General features: G+C 42.8%; 1 protein-coding gene across 1 annotated transcript in view; it reads right to left on the bottom strand.

The window, feature by feature from the left end:
• GRHL2 (grainyhead like transcription factor 2) overlaps window positions 1-25,963 on the bottom strand; it is a 115,205-nt gene that overhangs the window by 74,519 nt on the left and 14,723 nt on the right. Inside the window, exons 4-6 of the mRNA XM_060116037.1 lie at window positions 17,840-17,895; window positions 14,362-14,518; window positions 10,674-10,785 (exon numbers count right to left, since the gene is read on the bottom strand). Of these exons, the coding sequence (XP_059972020.1) occupies window positions 10,674-10,785; window positions 14,362-14,518; window positions 17,840-17,895 (325 nt within the window). The remainder of the gene's footprint in view (window positions 1-10,673; window positions 10,786-14,361; window positions 14,519-17,839; window positions 17,896-25,963) is intronic.

Genomic DNA, 25,963 nt, shown 5'->3' with positions numbered 1-25,963 from the left:
CCTAGAGCCAGACAAACACACTTCCTAGAAGCAGTGAAGAAAAATGAACCCAAATGAAAGACCACATTAAGTATAATTTTTAATTTCCAAATCTAGCTATCTTTTCTTGGGAAAGTTTGCTTTAAAACCACTTTCTATTTGTTTGCTTCAGGGAAACAACAATAATTTCTAGTTAAGTTAAAAAGGAGAAATTTCCCCTTGGTTTATTAGTGTAGGTATTATATTTCTATGTTAGCAATTAAGTCGGAGTTGTTAACCAAGTGTCATCAAAAAGTCTATAGCATAACACAATAATATATAAAATATGAGAAATTAAAGTACCAAATGCACATTTAGCTGGCATCCAGAAAAATACTACCAAAATTGATCCTTTCATCATGGAAGAGGACTGAGCCCGACCGCACCCTGATTTCCCTGTTAACAAGACACAGGCCCGCTTACCATGGTATTACCTACCTACACAGAACCATACATGGAAGTTTGTTCATCAACTAGTCAGCACTGGTTGAGCATCTTTTCTATGCCAGGTGCTGGTTATACAAAAGTTAAAAAAAAAAAAAATCTTCTCTCCCCTCAAGAAGCTTGGCATCTAGTGGAATGGACAGAATGCAAACTGATAAACCAAGTGAAACACAGCAGAAGTTATTGTCTCGACATAACCTAAAACTCATGGAGGATGACTCAGCTGACTATGCCTGAAAGATTAGGAAGAGCTCACCTAAGTGGGGTCGGGGGAAAAGGTCTTAGGGGTGATATGTCAGCCAGGTGAAGGAGAAGAGCCCTAGAGGAGGAATAAAGGAGAGGGTGGAAGTAACTAGGAAGACTAGTGAGGGGTGAAAATATACCTGTAGATTCAGCATGAAGAAATTTTAATAAAAGGCAGGTTATGCTGGATTCAGACAGGAGTAGTAGTTCAGGATGGGGGGTAGGCATTGAATCCTCTTTTAAGAGACATGGATTGGAAGGAAAGAGAAAGACCCAGCAATAGTTTTTTGCAAGGGAGTCTGCCAGGATCAGGGCCTGTAAGTGTGGGCGGTCTGAACTCTGGCCCTGTCCTGGTCCATTCCCTGGGGGAAGGCTGGGGGAGCCCCGGATCATCCTCGGCACACATGCCAAGGAGGAAATGATTCTCCCCAGAGGTGTTTGTCCCCAACAGAATGAGCTTCTAGGACTCATACAGCGACATGCATGCAATAAATAAAAACCCACGGTGGCTCAATTTTTATTGAAAACTAATTCGTTCCGCCTGAACTAAGATTAAATTTTTAAAAATATTTGCCATTTGTAATCTTTTAAATATATAACATTAATAGCCTACCATTTTTGTCACGTAAATATTGTATAACCAAAGTAGAAGATGAAAAAAGTTTTCCAGGAGCTGTGGCTACGGTACTTCTCTATAAAACAGAGGCGCCCTACACTGCCTGTACCTGTGGCAACAGCCAAAGCACGACGCCACGTGAGCAGTGGGTCAGGCAGAGCCTGGCCCATACCCCAGCCTGTTCCCTCCTGTGCAGGGGGCAGGCTCAAGGCTGCTCCTCTAGTTTAGCTCTGACTCACTGCCTTGACTCTCTCCAGGCAGTCCTGGTTGGTTTTTGTTTCTTTGCTTTTTTTTTTTTTAAGTTGAGGGCTCTCAAGAGGTGGTGTTTTATTTTGAATCAAATTTCCTTTTCATATCTATTCAGAAGTGTGGAAAGAGTCTAGGAAATATCAAAAATCAAAATTCCATTTACTTGAGTTATTTTGAAAGCAGGGAAGTCCCACACTTTCCCGACTGCAGGAGAAAGCAAGTTTATACAGTTCTGGGGGAGGAGGGCTCTCCACAGAACACAACTCAGTGGCGGAGTGGGAAACCCAGAGGAAGAGGAGAGAGTGGCAGGGCACACTTGTCTCCCAGGCCTATGTGGGCCACAGATTCACTCTGACTACTGGGCTACCTGAGCTCTTGAAAGGCAGCAGCTGCCTTGCCCAACCCACCAGTCTCTACCCTCCCACTTTTCTGCACAGCTCTGAGTAGCCCGACCCAGGTTTGACTATAAAAACTGCAAGAAAGCACACTTGTAGGGCACATCCAAAGCCAGCCTCCTCTAGAAAGCTCAAAGCAAAAAGGAAGGGAGGAAGGAGGAAAGAAAGAAAGAAAGAAAGAAAGAAAGAGAGAGAAAAAGAAAGAAAGAAAAAGTGGGGGGGGAGGGAGGGAGGGAGAAACGAAGGAAGGAAGGAAGGAAAGGTGTGACAACTTTATTCGCAATTCCTATTTGAAAGTGGAGTAGGATTTCAGACAGAAGAGAGCTCCCAGGCCTGGACAGACAGCCAAGCTGAGTAAGTCCCAGTGGTCAATGAAGTTCTGAATTCGAAAGTCTTCTGAAAGGCTTCTCTTTGACTCTCAAAGAAAACAATTTAGAACTAAACGTGAAGAAATATTTTGATTTCATTGGAACTTAAGTGTTCCTGAAAGCTTTATCTTAATATAAGATTGCTATTAACATCACGATTTAAAAATAAAGAGATAGATTTGCGTTAGGGCACAGACGAAAATCCTATAATCACATGCTAATAACCCAAGATGTACTATAAATGCCTGCTAATTACCATGGAAAACTATGGGATTAATATTAACAATATAACTAATACATCCTGGTACAGGGAAAGATTACTTACTGGGAACCAAAATTAAAGACAGATTGAATAAAGAGCAAATGGTAAGTTTCACAATTAACTACAAAATTATGTCAATATTGGTCACATTGGATGTGACTATAACGTAATGATGCTTATTTGGACGTGTTTGTGGAATAAGTCTCATTACATGACGATCCATACCACCCGTTCTGAAAGTGCAAAAACTGTGATGTTCATTATTTTGAAACATCTGCATTGTAAAGCAAGAAAGTAATTCTGTTCAGTAAGGGAATTATATTTGAATGTTTCAATATATCTGCTGTAGCTTCTGATTTTTCTTTTTTTCTTTCTTTTTTTTTTTTTTTTTTTTTTTTTTTTTTGCGGTACGCAGGCCTCTCACTGCTGTGGCCTCTCCCTTTGCGGAGCACAGACTCCGGACGCGCAGGCTCAGCGGCCATGGCTCACGGGCCCAGCCGCTCCGTGGCATGTGGGATCTTCCCGGACCGGGGCAGGAACCCGTGTCCCCTGCATCGGCAGGCGGACTCTCAACTACTGCACCACCAGGGAAGCCCTGGTTTTTCATTTTATAAATCAATATTAGTTGTTGAACGTCTTATAATTTTCCTTCCCTGTTTGAAAGGAAACAAAGAGAAAAATATCCCTTCCCAGGAAAGTGGTTTTGGAATTATTCACGGTCTGAGTAGACTTGGTATGCAGTCTGGTTCATTTCGTGATTTGTGGTTCATTTCAAATGTTTTAAAAATGGCTTACATTGTGCAAAACTGGATCCCTTCACCATGCAAATGAGTCCCGGGTAACTCCCAGCCTGCTCCATGTGTACACAGTGCCTCCAAGTCATCGCGCCCCTGGCTGGACTCAGCACCGCCAGCCTCCACTCCCCCGCAGCTGGCCACGCTGCCCCACCCGACTCCCTGCCTCAGGGCGGGACACCCGCCTTTTGCCTCGCTAACAAAGCTGAGCTTTCCTTCTGTGATTTTTATCTTCTCCTTTATTCCCACAGCCAGTCAGTCCTGGAGAGTCCACCAGTTCTAGAATTCATCTCTCATTTCTGGGTTAACTTTGCATCTCTCCTTTCTCAGCCATAACCGTCTCTCCCTCACTTCATCCCACCCCCATGCTGGCCCAGAACTACCTCTCTGAAATACAGATATCACTGCATGACCGTCCTGCTAAAACTCCTCAGTGGTTATCCAAAGCCTCCAAAATCAAATACTGCAACTCATTCAAGAGAAATACCGCCTCATCACCATATTCCATTTGCCTTTATTTATTCCCAGTCTCCTCCTTGTCAGAGTTCTGGTAGGACTGAAAAGTGAATGTGACACATCCACCTGGATGAGTGACAACTTTTACGAACCCTCACATATGTATTCCTGGATCTCTAAAGCCCTTCTGTTCAACAGTAGAAAAACTGAATTAGCAAAATACTAAGTATGCATGTTACACCTCAATATAAAAAAGCATAAACACACACTTTTCAATAGCTCCCCAACAAGACTGCAAAACAAGACTCTGGAGCCAAGCTAATGTCAAAGCAGCAGAGGACGAGAAACCCTGAGCTTAAATTCCCCTCAGCATCTGGTGTGGTGATGTTCCTCTGCAAAGACCCACCCCACGGTCTGAGAGATAGCATTTCCCCAACATTCCACCTGCAGCTCTGGGGGTTACCATCAGGACACATGTGGTATTTGTCAATGGCCCTCTAATACCTGGAACCTTCTGGGCCCTGGACCCTTAAACACCCAGCTGGGCTCGTTCAGCCTCCAAGGTAGACCTGGAGCTTCAGCCCGTACCTCATGGAAACAGCTTTAAACGGGGCTCTTCTTCGAGCTTGAGACCAGCAAATTCCATCTATACTTCATATCCCCGGTGCTCTAAGATTCCCCTTAAAAAAGCAAGCCTCTCCACGGCTACCACAGCCTTCAATCTCATTTTCTCAACCCAGTTTACTCGGGACTTCCCTCCTTCTCCCCACTCTCTGTGTAAGTTGAATCGATGACACTCCCATCAGCATGCATGAGAGTTTCCACCCCTCCCATCTTTGCCAACAGTTTTACCAGATTTTCTAAAAGTATGCGCCGATCTCATTCTGGTTTTTCTGTCTGGATTCCTGTACCTCTGCGTGGGCTGCTTCCTTGACTCACAGCACTCTCCGCCACATTTTCGACCTCAGCCACTCTTGTTATCTTTTCAGAGGGGTCTTAGAAACATCTCAGGGAAGTGTTCCTCCCATGTGCCCCTCACAGCTGGTCATCTTCTTGCCTCCAGACTTGAGCAGTTCGAGGAGGGGGTTCCACCTTATTCATTTATCTCTGAGTTGCCAGTTCCTAACAGAGGGTCCATTTGCTGAGCGAATGTGGAATCACTCTGCCTTTCTTCAAGCTGGTGGTAACTAAGATGGGACCAACACTAACTCCATGTCCCCTTAGAAAGGGGCTTTCGCACTCAGAGAGGAGCAAACGACAGATATCATCAAAGCGGCGATTCCGTACAGTAGGTACAATTGGCACAGGGACAATCTCTGGGCTGCAGAATGTAAACGTATTTATGACCTGGAACAATTCTGTTATCCGATGAGCTCACAAGAAAGAACTTGTGAAACTTGGAGAAATCTGCTTGTGTGCTTTGCCAAGCAGCAGAACGCACTTGGGCTGGGGTTGGTTTGTTGTACTTATATCCAGTAAGAGCTAATTGCTAATGTTTCCTTCCCCACCGACATAGTTTATGGCCTAATGTACAAGAACCACATCTCTGAACTGGCTTTTAGAAATATCAGAACTAGTAGCAGCCAAGAGTCCTACCACCCAGAGTGCAAGATGTTCTCAATGTCTGGAGAGAAAGGCGTAGAGGGGAGAAGAAGGACCTCAGTGCAAGGTCAGTTCATGAATGTGTGCAGTCACTCTGCATGTAATCAGGGCTGACGGGGGCCAAGAACTATCTAGAGGTCAGGATACAAAGATAATAGACAGTGGAGTAAAGACATAGAATAACAAAAAATAAAACAAGGGATGCAAACTCCAGCATTCCTGGGTTTCCATCCTCACTTACCAGGGATTTGACCTTGGGTGACCTTAGTCCCTCACCATCTCAGTTTTTAAACAACAAAGTAAGTTGTTTTCAGGAGGAAGGACAAAATGTTTATGTCTGATGCACAGAAAGAGCCCAGTACACAGAAGGCAACAGACACATGGGAGCTTTTTTTTTTTTTTTTTTCGGTGGTATGCGGGCCTCTCACTGCTGTGGCCTCTCCCGTTGCAGAGCACAGGCTCCGGATGCGCAGGCTCAGCGGCCATGGCTCACGGGCCCAGCCGCTCCGTGGCATGTGGGATCTTCCCGGACTGGGGCACGAACCCGTGTCCCCTGCATCGGCAGGCAGACTCTCAACCACTGCGCCACCAGGGAAGCCCCACATGGGAGCTTTTATTAAGACATAGTTCACTCCTTCGAAAGCCTGCCTCCTGTCACTGTAATAAGAGTTTCATCCATACATTTGTTCATTCATTCATTCACTCATTCATTCCTTCAGGAAATATTTATTGAACACTCACGATGACTTGGGCTCTGTGCTAAGCATTGGGGCTGGAGCAGAGAACAAATCAGACAAGTGCCTGCTCTTATGGGGCTTATTCTAGTAGGAGGGGGCACACAATAAGAAATAGAAATGTATATTCATAATAACATGTTAGGTGATTATAAGCACTCTGCAGTAAACTAAAGTTAAGGGAGCTCGAGAACGATGAGGGTGTGACTTTGGGTAAGGTGACAGGGAAGGTCTCTCTGATAAGGTGACAACAAGCAAAGGCCTCCAAGAAGTGAGGGAACAAGCTGGGCAACATATGAGTATCCACCCAAGGAGGGATGTGACTGGTGTGAGGCAGGGATAGCCTCACCGGGAACTCCACTCAGCCCACAGGAAGCTGGGAGCTGAGGCGCCACGTGCTCTGAGGGGCAGCCTCCTTCCCTGGCCCTCGGGCTCTCACTCTCCTTTCCATGGATCCACAGAAAAGGCTCCATCGGGGACGCTGAGGGTCCTCTCCCGTCAGGCAGCCAGCACACAGGGGCTACTCAGAGCATCAAGAGCATGTGGGAGATGAGGAGTAGCCACAAAGAACAGCCAACAGTCTTATCCAAGGGAGACAGATTTATGTCAGGAAAGATGCAGAATGTTCTCCAGGCATGATTATTTCAGGGTGCAAGAGATGACAGGAGAATCCTTGAGTGTGAGTGCTGAGGGGATGTTGAAGAAGGAAAGACACAAAGAGAGGTAAGAGCTGCATCGGGCTTCTCCTGGAATGGAGGGAGGGAGGCCGTGCGCCGGAGACAGACTGGTTGTCCCAGGCACCCCTGGAAAGGAGAGGAAAGGATGTGCACACCCATACACACAAAATTGTGTTACGTGTAATTTGAGGAGTTTGAGGTTCCCCTAGAGCCCACACCCACAGACCCCAAGGGCCAAGGTTATGAATGCTTGTTTTAGCAAAAGGGGCCTCATCTCAGTCTCTGACATGAGCTTCAAGTTCACTGCCTGCAGGGCTCAGTAGAACTTGCTGACCACAGTGGCTGGTGGAGGCGTGGGAACTGCAACTTTGGAGCCCTGACGTTAACCTCCAGTTCATGGAGGTTAAGAAAGATAACACAGGGCTTCCCTGGTGGCACAGTGGTTGAGAGTCCGCCTGCCGATGCAGGGGACACGGGTTCGTGCCCCGGTCCGGGAGGATCCCACATGCTGCGGAGCGGCTGGGCCCGTGAGCCATGGCCGCTGAGCCTGCGCGTCCGGAGCGTGTGCTCCGCCACGGGAGAGGCCACAGCAGTGAGAGGCCCACATACCGCAAAAAAAAAAAAAAAAAGATAACACATTACATAATTTTGGATTCTTCCTTTTCTTTTGCAGGCTTCTAGAAGGTTCTCAACCCAAAATGACAACAGTATAGCATACACACTCTTGGGCCTCCCTACCCCCTCAGCAGCCAAGGTGCAGCCACACGAACGTTCTCTACACTGCCCTGCAGAGTTACTACCGGTGACGGCACACCACACACAGACATATGTGCTGTAGCAGCATCAGCTCCCCCGTTCTATTGGAAATGGGGTTAACCACCCACTGGCAGAGGAACAAAGGGCTTGAGTTTTTTTTTTTTTTAATCTAGTACAAGAATGAATTGGATGAGATGTTTTGCATATTTCCTAATTCTGTCAGGTTGAGATTAGGGGTAGAGACTGTGGTCTGAAAATTGAGTTTCCATTTGAAGCTAAGGGGCTGATTCAGTGTCTTGATCTCAGATTCAGAGCAAGTAGCCCAAGTAGCCGTGAAGCTATTTAGTAAGAGTCACAAATCTCAATGATGAATCGTGTGTGTACATGTGCACACACACGCATGTGTAAAGGGTTACATGAGGGAGAAAAGGCAGGCAAGAGGTGATAAAGAAAAGAGGTAAGATCTGAAATCGTATGAGACCTGAGAGATCATTCTGGTCTAAGAAAAGTAAACCTTGTAACGACATCAAATTTAAACCAACAGGTATGCCAGTAAAATGCTTTTATTATTTGCCTTATTTGGACCTAGTCCATATTTCTAGTTAACTGCTCCTCTCATTTTCTTGGGCAATAATTATAAGGCTAAACTTTTCAAATAAAATAAAATTGTTCCTCTGCTCTGTGCAGATTGGCTGCAAAGCAGGTTACGGCAAGTATCCCCAAATCCTTCGTCCTAGCCAGTCAGTTTTGGGGGTTCAGGGTATGACCTGGGTGAGGAAGATTGTTTTTATCCCAGCTCTTGCACTAATTCCTGCCCTAATTATCTGAGGACAAGTCACTTGGAAAGGTGGGTCAGTGAGCCTCTGTAGACCTTGGCTTCCTAGTTTATTAGATAAATAAGTTTGACGAGTTTATAGATGTGTATGTGTGGCAGGGGGGGAGGGGGAGGAGTGGTGTAGCCATTTTGCAAGAAAAACCAGCAAGTTAGTTTCACTATGTTCTACGGTGAGTCTCTAACCCTAACCTAGTTACTAACTTCTCTGCCATTGGTCAAGGGGCCCTAGCAAGTGAAAAATCCTTCATTACAATGCAAAAGAAATCAAAATAAACATCCTTTTAATGGCTCATTAACACCTCTGGTATCCAACACAGTGGAAACCTTCGCTTGGCCTAGCCTCACTGGGGCTGTACGCTCTTGGTCCGCAATACGTGAAAATAAAGCCTATAAATGAGAAATGATTTATTTCTTATGGAAGCAGCATGTAGATAAAGTGTTAAAATTACTTAGAAACACATACACATTAAGTCCCCTGCCTTCAAGTTGTGAATTTTCAAAGATTTGAACCTGTGTTCACGTGTCCAATCACGTAAGTTAGCCCACGTGTCTGGTGTACATTGTCACCTGCATGCATCCTCTACAAGTGGTGGTGCTTTTGTGTACTTTACTCTACAGTACTGTACAGAGTACAGTATCACTGGATCATTTTTTCAAGAGGGTAGATAGAATTGAATCCAGCAAGGAACCAGAACCTGTGCCATCAACGTCAGGCGTGAGTGAAATTGCAGCTTGCCCTCCGTCTCCTATTGCTGAGGATCCTTCAGCTCTACCATCTCCACCTCCTCTCCCTCCTCCAGTCAGTAACTCTTCTTGCCTGTTCACTCGATGCCAGCCCCTGTAGGCCAGCTGTTGTAGTGTACTACTGTACTTCTCAAGGTACTGTACTGTAAGGTTAAAAATGTTTATTTTTTGTGTTTGTTTTTTATGTATTATTTATGTGAAAAGTATTATAAACCTGTTACAGTACTGTACTATATAGCCAGTTGTGTTAGTTGGGTACCTAGGCTAACTTTGGTGGACTTACGAACAAATTGGACTTGCAAACACGCTCTCGGAAGGGACCTTGTTCGTTGGTAGGGGACTTACTGTATTACTGCCTTTTTAAGTAATTTCTAGGTACTTTGAGATCCAATCCCTGACTTCCCCTGCTTTGCTCTGTGTCTCAGGGGTTGATTCCTGCAAAGTGCATGTGCCAGGGTCACGTGCCCTCTGCTTCAGGGTAATGTGGCCACCGGGAAGCACTGGGGGAGACTGGGAGGCAGGGCGAAGCCAGGGCAGCCCCTCTCCCCCGCCCTCTTGGCACTGAGGGGTGTCTCCGGCAGCGATTCCTCTGAGGTTCTGCCTGCTCCTGGAAAGCTGCTCCCTCTGTGGTCCCAGCTCCAGCTGGTGCCTGTTCCTGCTGGGCAGCTCTCACAACACCCAGCACCTCTCCCTCTGATCCTCTGGCCCTCCAGCTAAGAGCAGCAGACTCCTGCTGTTGCTCCTCTCTGCACTGTCTCATGGTGCCTTCAGCCCTCCCCACTTTGGCAATGAATTCTCTCCATGGAACTCTCTGGCGTGGGCTCTGCTTTCCTGACAGGACTCTGAGACTTGTCCAGAGGGCTCGAGGTCTCTGAAGAACAGACATCACGTGTAGGAATGTACAGATTCCAGAAAGTGCACTTGGCAGGTCCATTCCTTCTCTGCTGCCAGGAAAGCTCTCTCAAACATTGCCTTTGTCTGATCACCTAGGACTATGTGCACTAGACACGTGTTTGGATGGAAGGAACATGGGATGGAGAATGAGAGGATGAGAATGCTGTACCTAGTCACGTGACCTTCGCAAGTACCTTAGAACCAAATGAGCTGAGGTTATTCGTGTCACAGGGGGATATCAGTTCCTCTGGGCTGCCTGCCAATTATTAGACTCAAACACAAGAGGGCATGGAAATATGTTTTAGAAACGGGCACGGCCGTTGCAAATCTAAATCTCTTATTATAGGAGACACAGCTGACTTTTATGGAAGGAAAAGTGTTTTGCTCTCAGCTTAGCCTGATTTTGACTTCTCAGCCTGATTTGTACTAAATGTACTAAAACATAGGAAAAGTGCACAGCCTAGTGCCTGGCACGTCATAAGAGTGATGTGGGTCCCAGCTGTGATTTCTGGACTGGGCTCTCCTTTGCATCATGACAACAGGGCAGTTTACCGAAGACCATGCCGGGAGGTCAAGGTCAACTTACCGATGTCGAGGACCCTCTGCTTGGCTGTGTGCTGTCGAGAATGCCAGTACTTCCAGTATTTCAGCTGCTCGTCCCGGTTTTTGTCTTCACTGAAGACCACCATTACCACGCTCTGCAGAGGGGGAGAACCACGGAGCTTACTTTCTGTTCAGCATCTCCTGCTTCACACAGTCTCCAGTTCTAGAAGTTCTATCAGCGGTGGGTTGCTATAATTTCTATAAATTTGTTTTTCTTGCTTTAGGAAAGCCCAATAAGCTCAGGTGTGTGGTTTGTCTTGTTTTAAAATGGGCCGACTTTAAAAAAATGAATGGGAAATGAGAACAGCACATAGTGAAAAAGAACGTTACATCATTTTTACCATGAATCGTAAACAAACAGATTATCCAATTTACCAGCAAATTGATTATTGTGTGAGCTGAGCGGGCATACCAAAAAAGATTTTTTTTCTTGTATTGGAAACAAGAACATTTTTGAAATTTCATATCCTTAAACATAGAATTTGGTGCTTTTGTAAAGGAGCAAACATCTGTTTCTGGCCTAATTAAGTGCCTCTGGCTGGATTAGTGGGACTAATGAGAGAAATACTAAAAGATGAGCTCATATTGATGAACGAAGATCTAAGCTACAGATATCTCATAGACCAAAAGCTACAAGGTCAACTATGTTATTTATAAAAATATGTGGATGTACTTTTAAAATGAGCATGAGAAACTAATAATATCTTATAGAAATAAGAACCCCAAACTGCGTTCACTTCTAAGTTACAGCCTTGTTCAACTAAATATATGTTAATTCGTTGTCATTTATGAGATGGAGGAGGTACCAAAAACAAACAAATAAACAAACCGCAAAAACCCTTTAATTACAGCATGAGGAATACCGTATCCAGGAATATACTCCCCCCTCATTCCATATGCAAAATACTTCTTAGACATTTTTCCACTATTCCAGAAGAATGTTTCAATGATGTCTGTTTCAAGATGTTTCAAGAATGTCTCATTCTTTAATAACTTCTCCTTTGTAGCATTTCACATACTTGTAGTCATCTACCTAATTATTTACAATTATTCAGTCCATGGCAATGTCTTCCCACTGATGCCTATCTCAGCGAGGGCTGGGACAGTGTCACTCACCACGGGGGCCGTGGTGCCCGACAAATAAGAGACCAAATACATGTTTGTGACTGTACTGTCAAGTCAAAACCTGGCTTATTCCCAGTGGTATGTAAACGTTTGTTACACAGGAAAGCAGACGTTTGTTAGAAAAGATGGTTCAGAAATATGCATCCATACTGTTTGCATTCACAAGCGGCATGACCCTCCAAGGCATGGAGGAGAGCTGACAAGAAAGGGATCCACTGGCTGGGCTGGTGGAACTCTGGGCTCAGCCTCTCTCCATCCTCCCGCCCCCTTCCGCAGGCTTTTCCATTTATATGTAAGAGTTTACTGCCCAACATCCTGGTGTTTTTCTCTGTCTGTTCCAAAATAAAAATAACATTTCAGGTAATTTTTTCTAGCACATGACTAAAATGCCATATTCCTGGGATGGAAATGTATTTTTCCAATGGTAAGGAAAAAGGCCGTTTGAAACTGCTATTACCACGGCTGAGCTTTCGAGTCGGGATGCAACACCGTTCTCAGAAATCAGTGCTAGGAGGTTCCAAGTGCATCCCTCATTTCTCCACACTGCTGGCTCTACCAGAGCCTAGGAGTAAGAAAGATCCATTCTGAGAAGGGCCATCTTACTCTCCAAGGCTGTTAGACTGAAGTCCTTAAGAGAAGGAAGGCTCTTGGTTTTAGGCAAAATGCAACAGAAGGAAATAAAATTTCTACATTAAATTATTTCCATGATTTCAATGAAAGAAAATGCTTGGAAAAGTCCCTGCACTACAAACTGTTGTCAGGGCCTCAGATTACTAACCATGCGTCATCTTTTCAGGGTGATGATACAAGTGTTGTTACCAAGGTGTATACATGAGTTATACACTTGTAATTTACAAGATTTTTTTCTTTAAGAATATGTATCCAGTGTCTTCTTATCAGGCATGTGAGGGTTTAGGATACAAATTCTAGGATATATTTCCAGAGGTGGATCCCATGCTAAAATCCGTCTGCCTTTCAGGCCTCCATGCTACTCAGCACAGTACACTTAGTGGTTAAGACAGTAGGTTCGGGGGTCTGACTGCTTGGGATATAACCCAGTTCCCTCACATTTGAGCTATGTAACCTTGGTCAGTTGTTAGCTTCTAAAAGGCCAAGTTTCCTCATCTGTAACATTATAAAAGGAATGCCTATTTCATAGGGCTGTTGTTAGTTTCAACAAGTTACTAGATGTACAGTGCTTAACACAGTGCCCAGCACAGAGAAGATATACTCAATAAAAATTAGCTGTTACACTGTGGCTCTGGTTGTTGTGATGATGGGGATGATGACGACTGATGATGACGATGATGCTGCTGCGGCTGACAGCATACCTCCACCGTAGCCTTGACCTCAGGGTTGGAACATACCAACTCCTCTGGAGGGCACACTAAGCACTCTTCCACCTGCCACGGGTTCAGCCTCCGGTGGGTCGTTAGCCCCCACATCCTCCCTGTCTCCCCCTCACTCTCAACTGCCCTGCCTCCTGCCTCCTGCTGCTCCGATCTGGAACTGGGACGGCCTTGGAGGGAGAAAGGCCTGCTGGACAAAGGAGCAGCAATTCTTCCTTGTCTTTCTCATGGAAACAAAGCCGTAAAACCGGGTTGATTCAAGAGAGCAGCACTGCAATGATTTTACCTAAAAGCTAGTAACGGGCAAACCGGCCAGCAGGTGCCTGGACACTCTTTTCTCTTCTACCTCAGGTGTTACCTTTGCCTGGGAATCTGAGTTGGGGTAAACTCACTGGGCTCGGCACAGCACGGCGTTCCTTTCTCAGTATGCAGAAGAAAGAGCTTAGGAGAAGGCAGCTATGGATAAAATAAGGGGGGGTGCACACCACGCACACAGCAGCATAAATCATTTTACAACAGGGCAGGAAACTCCTTCAACCTCTTTTGAGAGCTCTGCTATAATTTTCCTTTTCGGTCGACAGGGATTACCAGTTCCCTCCCTTCTCGGCAGTAGTGAGAATGCCAGAAGCTGGCAGGCTTCCAAGGCAGTTTCATGTCCCACAAATAGAACTAATACTAGTGAATGTGAAAATTCCTCCAAGTCACTCTTGGTAAGGATCATATCATGCCCGCCTCTTGACTCCTGAGTAAGCGCCAGGCTGCAGAAGGCTTTTAAGCAAAGCTGCCGAGGGCCCAGGGAGGCAGAATGAATTGCACCCTCCTTTTCAGAAGAAAGCCCAGCTCTTTCCTGCCCACACATACGCTCTGACTTACAGCTGCTTACTTGAAAACTGCACATCATTTGATTGAAAACAACGACGACAACGACTAGGTAGCACATAGGCAATGAATGAAGCTGGGGAAATTCCTTGGATACAGTCAGAAAGCATGTTCCAACCACGTCCCTTCCCTGGGGTTTATTAGTTACTGATTAAAATGATAAACTGCAAGCCAATAAGTTCTCTTGTCCCAAGTCTCTGACATTTGTTCTAGAATTATTTATTTTGGAATTTTTTCCATGCCCTTCCACAAGGCTGGCAGGTAGTAACTGCTTTCACCTGATCCCTCTGTGCTTTATTGGAGAAATGAGGCCCTTACCCTGACTTTGCTGATGGGGTGTCGGAAGCACTTGTTGTCCCCCGTCTCGCTGAGCGTGATGGCATAGAACTGTCCCTTGTTGAGGTAGGTCATGGGGCCCTCCCCCTGCTTCTGACGGAGAGATTTGGTGGCTTCCAGGGTGTATTGAAATGTGCCACTGTGAACAGAAAACAAATAGTGGTCAGATTCATTCTCTTGGACATTTCTGCCTTCTGGATCAATTTCACATCGATAGCATTTTGTATGAATATTAACCAACGTTTACTCCATTCCAGAGACAAAACACAGCACATGGCAAAAGAGATGAGTCCATACCAAAGGTCACTGTTAGTACATTACACACAACATTTCTAATAGTGGCCCATAAACCAGATGGTTTAGAAGGGGAGAAAGTCCACAATGTGCCCGTCCACTTGTGCCAGGTGGAGCCGGGGGAGCCTCTGTTAGGTTTTAGTTGGTCCTTGGTAATGCCTGAACTTCAGAATCGCTAAAATTTGCCACTTTCATCCTAGCAACAAGCCAAATATGAGAATGCTTTTGTTCAATTCATCTGTATATCAACCTTCTTTTGTCTAGCCAAGGTATTGCAAATAGCTACATCCCACTTTAAAATATTTCAAAATGTAAAAATCTAGCACTCATTCATTATTGAAATCTATATGGAATCTAGTTCCATAACAGGGAGTGTTTTTTGATTTGGGGGTTTTGTTTTTTAAGCCTGCAAAAGAACTCATGACAGGGTTACTGCTCTAAATCAGGCGCTTGCAAACAATGGTCTGTCGGCCAAAGCCAGCTAGCTGCCTGTTTTTTGTAAATAAAGTTTTACTGGAACACAGCTACACTTGTTTATGTCTGATCTATGGTTGCTTTCGTGCTGCCACAGCAGGGTTGAGTAGCTGTGACAGAGACTGTGTAGTATGCCAAACCTAAAATACTTAGTATCTAGCCCATTACAGAAAAAAAGTTCGCAGATCCCTGATCTTAATAATTTCCCTAATATTTTACAAATATAATTTAACTTATAAAATAAAAACACCAAAGTTCCCAACTTTGAAGAATATACCCATTGTTTAAAATGAGCAACGGATATGAATCACAATCTTTTTATTTAAGATGCTCATTCAGAATATTTATTTCTGTCACACTGCAGGATGGCACACAGTGATGATCCAATTACAAGTGCTTTGTGTGTTTTCTGAGAATCATCAGAGGCTCTTCACTGGGTCTATCTATTTTTTTAGCCCTTTAATTTCAGTCTGTGAAAGGCTGTGTGCAAAAAATGACTCAAGTTTGCCTCTTAAAATGATCTACTTACAAGATTATGGGGGACTCTTGCTTTCTATGTTGAATATTTCTGCAATGTTTGATGTTTTTTTAACTTTTATAATGAGAAAGAAATTTGAAGGGCAAAATAATATTCCTCTTACATGATAAGAATCTTAGGCTTAAGCTGATAAACAAAGCAAATTCCAGAATATGTGTCTTAGGATAAGATGGGAAATAAATCATTCAAGACAGAACCAATTCCACTGTCATTTTGCCTAGAAAAAGCAATTTCAAGATAACCCACTGAATCATAAAGTTTGAGACCTGGACAGGATATTAGGAATCACGTAGACCAGGAGCTTGCAACTTGTCTAGGGCACAGACTGCTTGAAAAACATGAAGAAAGCGTGAACCCTCTTCCCAGATAAAAGCACATATGAACACTAATGAATTTTAATATAATTTCAAGGGATTCACGTCCCCCAAGCTCATCCACAACACAAGGTAAGAACCAGTTTCCTCATTTCACAGCTGAGGAGAGACTGAGAAACTTGCTCACTCCTGGAGACAATGACAGCAGCAGAAAGAGACACCAGGTCACATGACTGGTAGGTCACTGCTCTTTTCACTGGCCCGAGAGCTGGCTGCATAGTTATCTGGATTGACAGCATGCAAAGTATACATGTATTTCCACGTTTTAGAAGGTGATTTGAAACTTTATCTTCTCTGCCTCTCCCCTACCCTTCACCACCACTGCACACCCAAATTCTGGCTGGAAGAATCTAGAGAGGGTGACTGGGGAGCCTGAGGCTGGAGCAAGACCCTGAAGGGGCAGGACGACTTCAAGAAGAAACAGAGAGAGGAGAAGGGGCCATACATGTAAAGGTAAAGGGCCAAGAAATACAGCGGGGGGCTTCCCGGGTGGCGCAGTGGTTGAGAGTCCGCCTGCCGATGCAGAGGACACGGGTTCGTGCCCCGGTCCAGGAAGATCCCACATGCCGCGGAGCGGCTGGGCCCGTGAGCCATGGCCGCTGAGCCTGAATGTCCGGAGCCTGTGCTCCGCCACGGGAGAGGCCACAACAGTGAGAGGCCCCCATACCGCCAAAAAAAAAAAAAAAAAAAAAAAAAAAAGAAATACAGTGGGGGACAAGGTTTACAGTAAAAAGGGACCAGCACATAGCGGGCCCCAACTACCCTCATAAGGAATTTGTGTCTTATTCTGTCTGAAATGGTGAAATCACTGCTAAGTTTTGTAAATGGGATGGATTAATTCATCCTTGTCATTCTCTCCTGTCTACAGGCATGATCATGATCAAGGACTTTGAACATGTGGCCCCTCTACCTAGAATGTTCTTAATCCTCCTTCTTTCCCTGGAAAACTCCTGATAATCCATCGAGATCCAGCTCAAATGCTACTTCTTGTAAAGCTTTCCTCTGGTCCCATCCCACTCACACCCCACATACACCCAGGCCTGCAGGTCATCTCAGCTGTCTATTCACGTATCTCTGTAGTAAGACTCATCATTTTGCAAATGTATTGCAAATTTGTATGACATCACACAGGTCTCCTGCAAAAGTCTATGGGCCTCTTTTAAGGACAGGTTATAACTTATCCTCAATCCCTATCTCATTGCTGGAAGATGGAAGGCACCAAAGTCTGTGAGAGCTAGTAGGTAGAAATGTCCAAAGTGGAACGGAAGGGAAAAGAAAGTGCTGGCAGGGCAACCTGTTATGTTGCAACAGCTCAGGAGCAGACGCACAAGAGTAAATTGGCAGAGACAGGACAGGTAGAATAGGACATTCAGCACTTGGCAAATGCCATGAACGTGTAGCAGGAAGGCAAGCACCTTGCACCTCTGGAGTGTGTGGCTGGGAGGATGGCACCATTAGGCACAACAAGAAATAAAAGTGGAAGAACAGATGTGAAAGAAGTGAAGAAGGAAAGAAAGAAGAGGAAAAGACATGTACATGCTGTGCTGGAGGCCCAAGTGTCTGAGGTTTAGAGGAACACCTAAGAAGGGATGTCTAGCAGCAAAAGGACAAAGGAAGGGTACAGGTAGGTCTCAGAAAATTGATCAAGACTGGAAATAGTAATTTAGAAGTCATGGTGTAGAGAAAAGAATTTTCTTTTAAAGGTGTAAAAGTATAACTTGATGATACATTTAAACAGTTATCAGTTCATTAGTTTCTAGGCGCATCTCCTGTAACCTACCTTGATGTCTGGTCATACATGTACTCCTCAGCCCCAACTGAAGCACTCCGAAATTTCTGCAAAATTTAAAAGTCATCAAAATTAAAACAAATAGGTGAGTCATTATGCAGGAAAAAAAGTGGCAAATGTATCCAAACTGTTTTATCCTCATTTTAGAAAGGAAAATTATACATTTTTTGGTATTATGTTTTCAACTACAGTGAAAATAGTTACCATTTGTGTATAGAACTTGCATACCACCTGCACACTGAGAATTACATTCAACAGAAAATGCATTTGTGCTTTTATTCACATGTCCACATTGACATGTCCACAGGTGTTCCTAAATTGTCTCCAGGTACTAGAAACTGTTTCCTCAAACATATATACATCTCTTCCATTTTCTTATCTCCAACACTTATTCCAAAAGCCACACATTCTGAGTTAATGGAATACTCATTACAGAGAAGGCACATAGCATATCATAAAGCAGTATTTAGAGTTTTGGGGCATAGTTTTTGGAGCAAGACTGTCTAGAGTCAAGTTCTAGGGTCAAGTTTTAGCTCTTTTACCTGCTGCCTATGTAGACTGAGGCAAGTGCCATATTTTCTTCAGCTGTAAAATGCCTACTTATAGTGATGAGAAGAATTAAATGCATTAGCAGAGATAAAGTACTACAAACAGTTCCTGGAACGTGGTGAGCTCTATGTATCTGTGTGTATTAAATTCTGTTCCATACTCAGGCAAAATTGTGAAACTGAAGTTCACACTGACATTTTTTTCTTCCAACAAAAACAACAACAAAAATTCTGTTCTATAGTAATCACTTGATCGTATTCAATGCCCTTCTCTAAGATCTTCATTATCACAACAGTGTTAAAAGTAATTCTGCAAAGGAAATTCTGTCTTAGTATTACATGTGAAAAGGCTTGGGTCCACAGACATTCAGTTGTATATTTAGTGCAAGTAGGATGCACTTTGCTACATTTTAGAACCTTCTCAAAAGTAGATGCACCAAAAGCCCTAACTCTTGATCCTAAAGTGAATATAATAGAATATTGATGAAAAAGCACTTGGTGGACCACACAGATCTGGACCTTCCACTGTGGCCTTTTTTCTAGTGTCTCTTTCTAAGAAACAACCGCCTTGCCTTTCATTTCTCTGCCATAAACTTCCATTCTTTGACAAGTAATTCAAAGATTTCCTTCTCAGGAAAGGTTTACTCACAGCTATTTTCCAAATTTCCTTCACAATCTCTAACCACCATCACTTGAACGCAGTGTGCCCTCACATCACACTTTATATGTACATACATAGGATCTTTCTTTATATCCAGTCTTATAAATTCCGTGGATCCGAGAAGACAGTTTGCCTTTCAAAGTTTACCCAAACGCAGCCCAGGAGCATTTGACAAATATTTGTTAACTAGTTTATTAATCATGACAGAGACTCAAAGATACAGATTTGTGTTTCTTTTGCAATCAGTCAACCAATCAACAAGGCATTAAATGGAAATATTCTGGGGCTTCAGCATCTGACTGGTGCCAAGAGACACAGAGAAAATACATAAGGCATTTTCTTTGCCTCAAATATATAAAAGTTGGTTGAGGAGGTGAGTAAATTCATACGAAAAATGACAAGAACAAAAGAAACTGAAATACAGCCAATGACTAGATATGAAGGTCTATGTTAAAGCATTCATCCATTCATTTATTCAGGTGTCCTGACTGGAAAAGTACAGAATGAACATTACCAGGAAAGGAAGATCAGCAAAATTCTGGAAGGATTTTATGGTTGTTGTGAACTTTGCTTTGACCCTTAATATATTTAAGAATTAGGAAATTTCAGAGTAGGAGGGTAGCATGATGAAAAGAGCATTTAAGGAAGTGACTCCAAGACAGAGAAGATGCATTTCCAAGGTCTTCTTTGAAGGAATATGTGGTAACCCGTAACAAGACATGGTGAACCAGTATTAATAAGCATGGCCCTGAATGAGTTCATTGTCTATGCCATAGCACTCTGCAGCCTGAGGATAGGCTTGCTTACTAAAACATACTGGACTCATAAATTCTAGGGTTCTAATTTCCCAGGGGATGTAAGAAGATGTGATATACTACAACTATTCAGACTCAAAGGGACTGTCAACTATGGGCTAACGAATAAAAACTCTTAATCCAATAATATGAGCATGTAAACAAGAACTATGAAAAAATTTAAATAGTTGACATATTACTGACATGGATATTACTTTTTCCAAGTTTAAACATTTATCCTTAATTCAGTTACATTATCTTTATAATTTAAAAAAATTAAATGTATAGTCTACCTGGAAAACATCACAATCCTTTATGATGGCCCTAAATGATTGTTGATATGGCCAAAGGGAGAGAGGCCTTTTAAAAATATATATATATATTTATCCTACAGTAAAACTGTAGGCTACCCTCACCCTTGGCATTTTCACTGTTTCTGTACAAGGCTGCTTGGTTTTTTTTTGTTGTTGCCGAAGTCTAATAAACAGGAGAGACTGTCTTGCTTATGCATGAAATAGAATTTAGTCAAATAAAAAATTTTGGTCAAAAAAAAAAAAAAGAAGTAGAACCAAAACACTCAGGCCATTCTGACTACAATTACCAAGTTTCCACAACTGTTTGGAAACATTTTAATATAATTTGTAGGATACCAAAAGGCAGGCAGACAGCCAACATCACCATACCTTGCTGTGATTTGATGCAGTGCATCTATACATTCCTTAATCATTTGGCCTGAGAAAAATGGTAGTAAAGGAAGTATGGTAACATATATCTTCTAGATTATCCTTAAAGGACTTTAGACATCAAGGAATATTAGAACGTTATATTTAAATTTTGAATATTAGAATTCTAGTTTTTTCCTTGGGTGGGAGGAAAGAGCCATCTACTAAAAAGCTACTACGGGGCTTCCCTGGTGGCGCAGTGGTTGAGAGCCCACCTGCCGATACAGGGGACACGGGTTCGTGCCCCGGTCCGGGAAGATCCCACATGCCATGGAGCAGCTGGGCCCGTGAGCCATGGCCGCCGAGCCTGCGCATCCGGAGCCTGTGCTCCGCAACGGGAGAGGCCACAACAGTGAGAGGCCTGCGTACCGCAAAAAAAAAAAAAAAAAAAAAAAAAAAAAGAATCTACTACGAAAAGACAATGATTCCTTAACAGTGGTAAAATCAGATATAGCGAAATAATTCCATGTGTTTGATCAGCCACTAATTTTTTAGGTCTTATGATTCATTTATTCATTCATCCACTCTTTCAATAAATATTTGCTGAGCATCTACTTTGCATCAGACACCATGCTAGGTGCTACGGATACCACAGTGAACAAAAAGAGAAGTGGTCCCTGCTGTCATGAAGCTTCCGATCTAGTAGATGAAAAATATTGGTCAAATAATCATTAATTTAAAATTTTACAAACTGTGTGCAAGCACTCTGAGAAGAGCAACAGGTCCCTTGCAGAAGCAGGCTAAATCAGTGTAACTTTGACTACAGATGTGTTCACGGTTGTCTATGGCTGGTGGACTTAGTTACAAAGAAAACTGACTTTACTAGGAACTGAAAGGGGAGGACAGGGAAGGCTTCCTTGAGGAAGTCACACAGGAGGAAGGGTATGGAAGGTAGTAAAGAATATTCTAGAATAGCATTGTCCAATAGAACCTTATGCAAAGATGGAAGTGTTCTATATCTTCACTAACATGGTAGCCACTAGCCACATGTACCTTTGGAGCACTTAAAATGGAGATAGCGGGACTGAGGAATGGAATTTTTAATTTTATTCAATTTTAATAGCCACAGGTGGCTAGTGACTGCAGTATTGCACAGCACAGTCCTAAAACATGGAATAGCAGACACATGGGTCCTGAGGCAGGAGGGAGCATATCAGGTTCACAGAACTGAATGATGCTCAGAGCAGAGAGCACCAGGGGGAAGGACGTGCAAGATGAAGTGGGAAAGGCAGAGGAGAAACAGAATGTGCAAGGCCTTGTAAACCCCTTAAAGATTTAGATCTTAATCCTAAAAACAATGGGATTTCAGTGAGAGGGTGTCATGATCAGATTAGCATTCTGAAAAGACCATCCCAGGTACAGTGCACAAAAGTGAACAGTATTATAGGCCAGAGATAAAGATAGCTTGGGTCAGTATGCTGGAAGTAGAATGGAGATAAATGATTTCAGAGAGATTTAAGAAAGTGAAGTTGATAGAACTGATAATGACTTAGATGGGGATTATCAGAGAGCAAAGTTTCAAGAAAAAAATCCTCGTTGCTTGAGAAACCAGAAGGACGGTGGTGCCACTCCACTAGAGCAGAGAACATGAGGGAAGATTGTAAGTCAGATTTTGAGTTGGTGGAGAGTCAAACAGGCAGTTGAACATAAAGGGCTGGAGCTCAGAGAGGAGAACTGGGCTGGAGAAAAATAATGTGAAAAGTATTCAGGACATAGATGATAACTGAAGCTGCGGACATAAAGCTAAGAGCAATTTCAAGAGATAACAGTGATCAAAGCATCAAATGGTGCTGCAAAGTAACAGCTTTAACAGAACGGGGATTTCCAGAGCCGTTCTATTCAAGAGCTGGGTAGATGGCCCCTAGGAACCTAATAATAGGCTATCCAATCTCGTAAAATTCGACTATGTATACAGAAACCTAAATCCTTCCCAAGTATAAAATGTGTATGCTAAGGATTTTCCAAAATTTTGCTTGGTGCAAAAACAAACTAATAAAATAATAGAAGTTTTAGTGGTACCACATACACTATATCATGTATTTAAAATAAAAATAACAAAACTGGTTGCACTAATCAAAAAGTGAAGCCATGTTCCATTTCAGTACTTGAATCAACATTTTTAAGATTTTACTCTTTAAGTTTGTGGTGGGAAATGAACTATCAGTTAAAAATTAGTCATGTTGGACAGGGTTTAGATCCACGGTAACTTTCAGTATCAGTCTACAGATGAATATAACATCAATGGATATAACCATCATATGTCTGTTGGGTATAACAAATAATAATTCTTTGATTTTATTTCAGGATTCTCTGCAAACTATGTTAATTTGACAAATAAAATACCAAGTACTAAATAATGAAATACATGGTAGAGATACCTGGTGCTCACTCATAAATCATTCTCATTACTGAGCACATGGGAGGACTAAATGGGAAAACTAGACTTCTCTTAACCTCTTGCAGTTAGTTAAGACCATGTGACTGGTTCTAGCCAATGAAATGTGAACAGGGGTAATAGCATTACTTCCAGGTCAAAGTATTTACAACTCAGTGTGCCATCTCCATGGTCTCTCTTCCCCAGCTGGGATGACCCTGAAGCCACATATAGAGATGGTAATGTCACAAGATGGAGGGAACCTGGATTCCTGATCAAAAGACAGGTCTGCAGACATCTATCAAGATTATTATTAGCAAGAAATAAACATTTAGTGTATCAAATCACTGAGGTCTGGTGTTCCTTCATTCATACAGTTAGACTTATGTTAACTGACATACAAAATTGTAGTTTAGAATAGCAAATTCTTTCTTCTACTTTGATTCTTATGATGACAATACATATGATTTTTCTATAAAAACTCTTTCTTGCATCTCTCAAGGTTTACATGTTTCCTAAAAACATTCTAGGTGTTAATACTACCCTGTTTTATATTTATCAACTATACTCTTTGCTTATTAGCTGTGTGACCTTTGGCACGTTCATAACTCTCTGAATCTCTGTTTTTTCATCTGTAAAGTGGGAAGAGTAATACCTTCCTTGCAGAATTGTGGCATAGTAAATATCAGAAATAAAGTGTGTAAGCCACAGTGCCTGGCACACAGTAGTGCTCAATAAATAGCAGCTATATAGATAGTAACCTTCTAGAGCGCAGAAACCAAGGCACACCTCCTGCCCTCTACTCCCACATCTAGCACAATGCCTAACACCCAGTATAAACAAATATTTACCAAATGTTACTACGAAGAGGATACAAAATAAAATATAAATCAAATTAGCTAAAATAAATTCATTAAAGAACTTTTTAATGCTACTAGCCTCAGTTGAACCAAACTGCTCCCTTTCCTGGTATCACTATACACACACACACACACACACAGAAGAAGCCATCTCTAATAGCAAATGAAACTTGCTAATTCAACAAGTAGTAGACATTTTAGTAGTTTGCTAAAGGAAGTGCTAGGTTTTAGACAAATTTTCCTTAGTGAAATTTACTTGGTGAAATCACTCTGAGCTCACCTGATCTTATAACCAGTTGACAGTGCCATGGCTAAAGACCATGATAGATCATTCCATTTAATTTACATCAGATTGAAATATAATATGCAATGTAAATACTGATTTCCAAGACTAGGAGAGCAGCTAAACCAAACTCGGTGGAAATAATTTTCACCTTTAGTTTCTGGTAAGTTGCTTTCTCATCCACTTCTAAATAAAACCCCAAATACAATTGCGTCCTTTCATAAGCCTCTTTACCTACAACACAAACACAACTCATAACACATCCTCCAAAGAGCGTGATGGTTCCGTTGACATTGGACCACATCCACGGACTCTTCTGTGACTAATGGAATATTTCTGCACTGTGTGAGAAAAACATTAGTAGCAACCCTTTAGTGAAAAAGTATGCACCTCACATTCCTATGTGGAATGATTTGCTTTTCTCTACAGAAGCACCCCTGACTGCTTGAGGGCAAATCAAATATTCAACAATACCAAAAACCCTACGAGATCCCTTGCTCAGTTTGAAAAAAAAAAAGAAGCAGCAGCAGCAGGTTGTTGACTCTTTTAAGCCACACCACACAGGAAGCTAAAGAAGCAAACTTTAAGATAATATTTATATCAAATAGTATATTTGATATAATGTAAATATAATATATAACATTATATCAAACACTGAAGGTTTGATATAAAGCTACCAGAACCCAAGAAATACAGAAGCCTGGTAAGGGCAGGGAATTTATTGTGTCTCACTCTGTTCATTCCCCAATTTCATAGAATACAGCAGGCACTCAGGAATGACAGGCCAGGAAAAGAAGGGCTGCTAGTGTGACTTGTCTACTGTGAGGCCCTCCCAACGCTGCAGAGAGCTGGTTCCTTCTGTTCCTCTTATTCTCATATGAAAGATGAGAAATAGCTAATGACGTAGACAAAGAATCCTCATTTACACACATTTAAGCAAGGCACTATGTTCAGTTATGGAGCTCCTAAGAACTGGAAGGTCCCACAGGGTCTCTGAGTGTAGAGGTAACGGCTAAGGACATTGGCCCTGGAGCCCGACAGCTTGTGGCAAGTCCCATCTCTGCCACTTACTACGGTGTGACCATGGGTGTTCTTATGCTTTCTGTGCCTTAGTATCCTCATTTGGAAAACACAGATGACAATAATAGTACCTCATAGGGTTTTTGTGAGGATTAAATGAGTATATATCACTTAGAATGATGCCCAGCACAAAGTAAGTGCTCATCAAATGCTTATTTTAAAATATGATTATTTAGGGTTACAATTTCAGCCTCAGGTGGCTGAATTTTGTCCCATTGGCAACTAAATGGGTATCAGGCCGCAAGTATTGGGTATCCTGCCACCACAGTCACTCCTCTTTAAGAAATAAGGGGGCTTCCCTGGTGGCGCAGTGGTTGAGAGTCCGCCTGCCGATGCAGGGGACACGGGTTCGTGCCCCGGTCCGGGAAGATCCCACATGCCGTGGAGCAGCTGGGCCCGTGAGCCATGGCCGCTGAGCCTGCGCGTCTGGAGCCTGTGCTCCGCAACGGGAGAGGCCACAACAGTGAGAGGCCCGCATACCGCAAAAAAAAAAAAAAAAAAGAAAGAAAGAAAAGAAAAAAAAAGAAATAAGAAACCACAAGTTTTCTCCTTCCGCCATTGTCTTTTATTGACCCAGGTGGAGTGCAAAATGAGATGTCATTGACCATCAACTCAAATGTAAAGGCACTGCTCCTAAATGTTGAAGCAGCTGACCTGAACTAAAGACAAGAAAAAAAGCATTACATATTCTGGGTCAAAAAATTGGAGCAGTGATCCACAATTATATCAGCAATTGTTGTTCTACAAAGATCCCAAGGCAATTAAATGGAAAGAATATTGTCTTTTCAACAAA

Source organism: Mesoplodon densirostris, chromosome 13, assembly GCF_025265405.1.
Source record: "Mesoplodon densirostris isolate mMesDen1 chromosome 13, mMesDen1 primary haplotype, whole genome shotgun sequence".
NCBI classification, from domain to species: domain Eukaryota; kingdom Metazoa; phylum Chordata; class Mammalia; order Artiodactyla; family Ziphiidae; genus Mesoplodon; species Mesoplodon densirostris.
The sequence above is the reverse complement of the archived record's forward strand: the minus strand, read 5'-3'. Positions and strand labels throughout refer to the sequence as shown.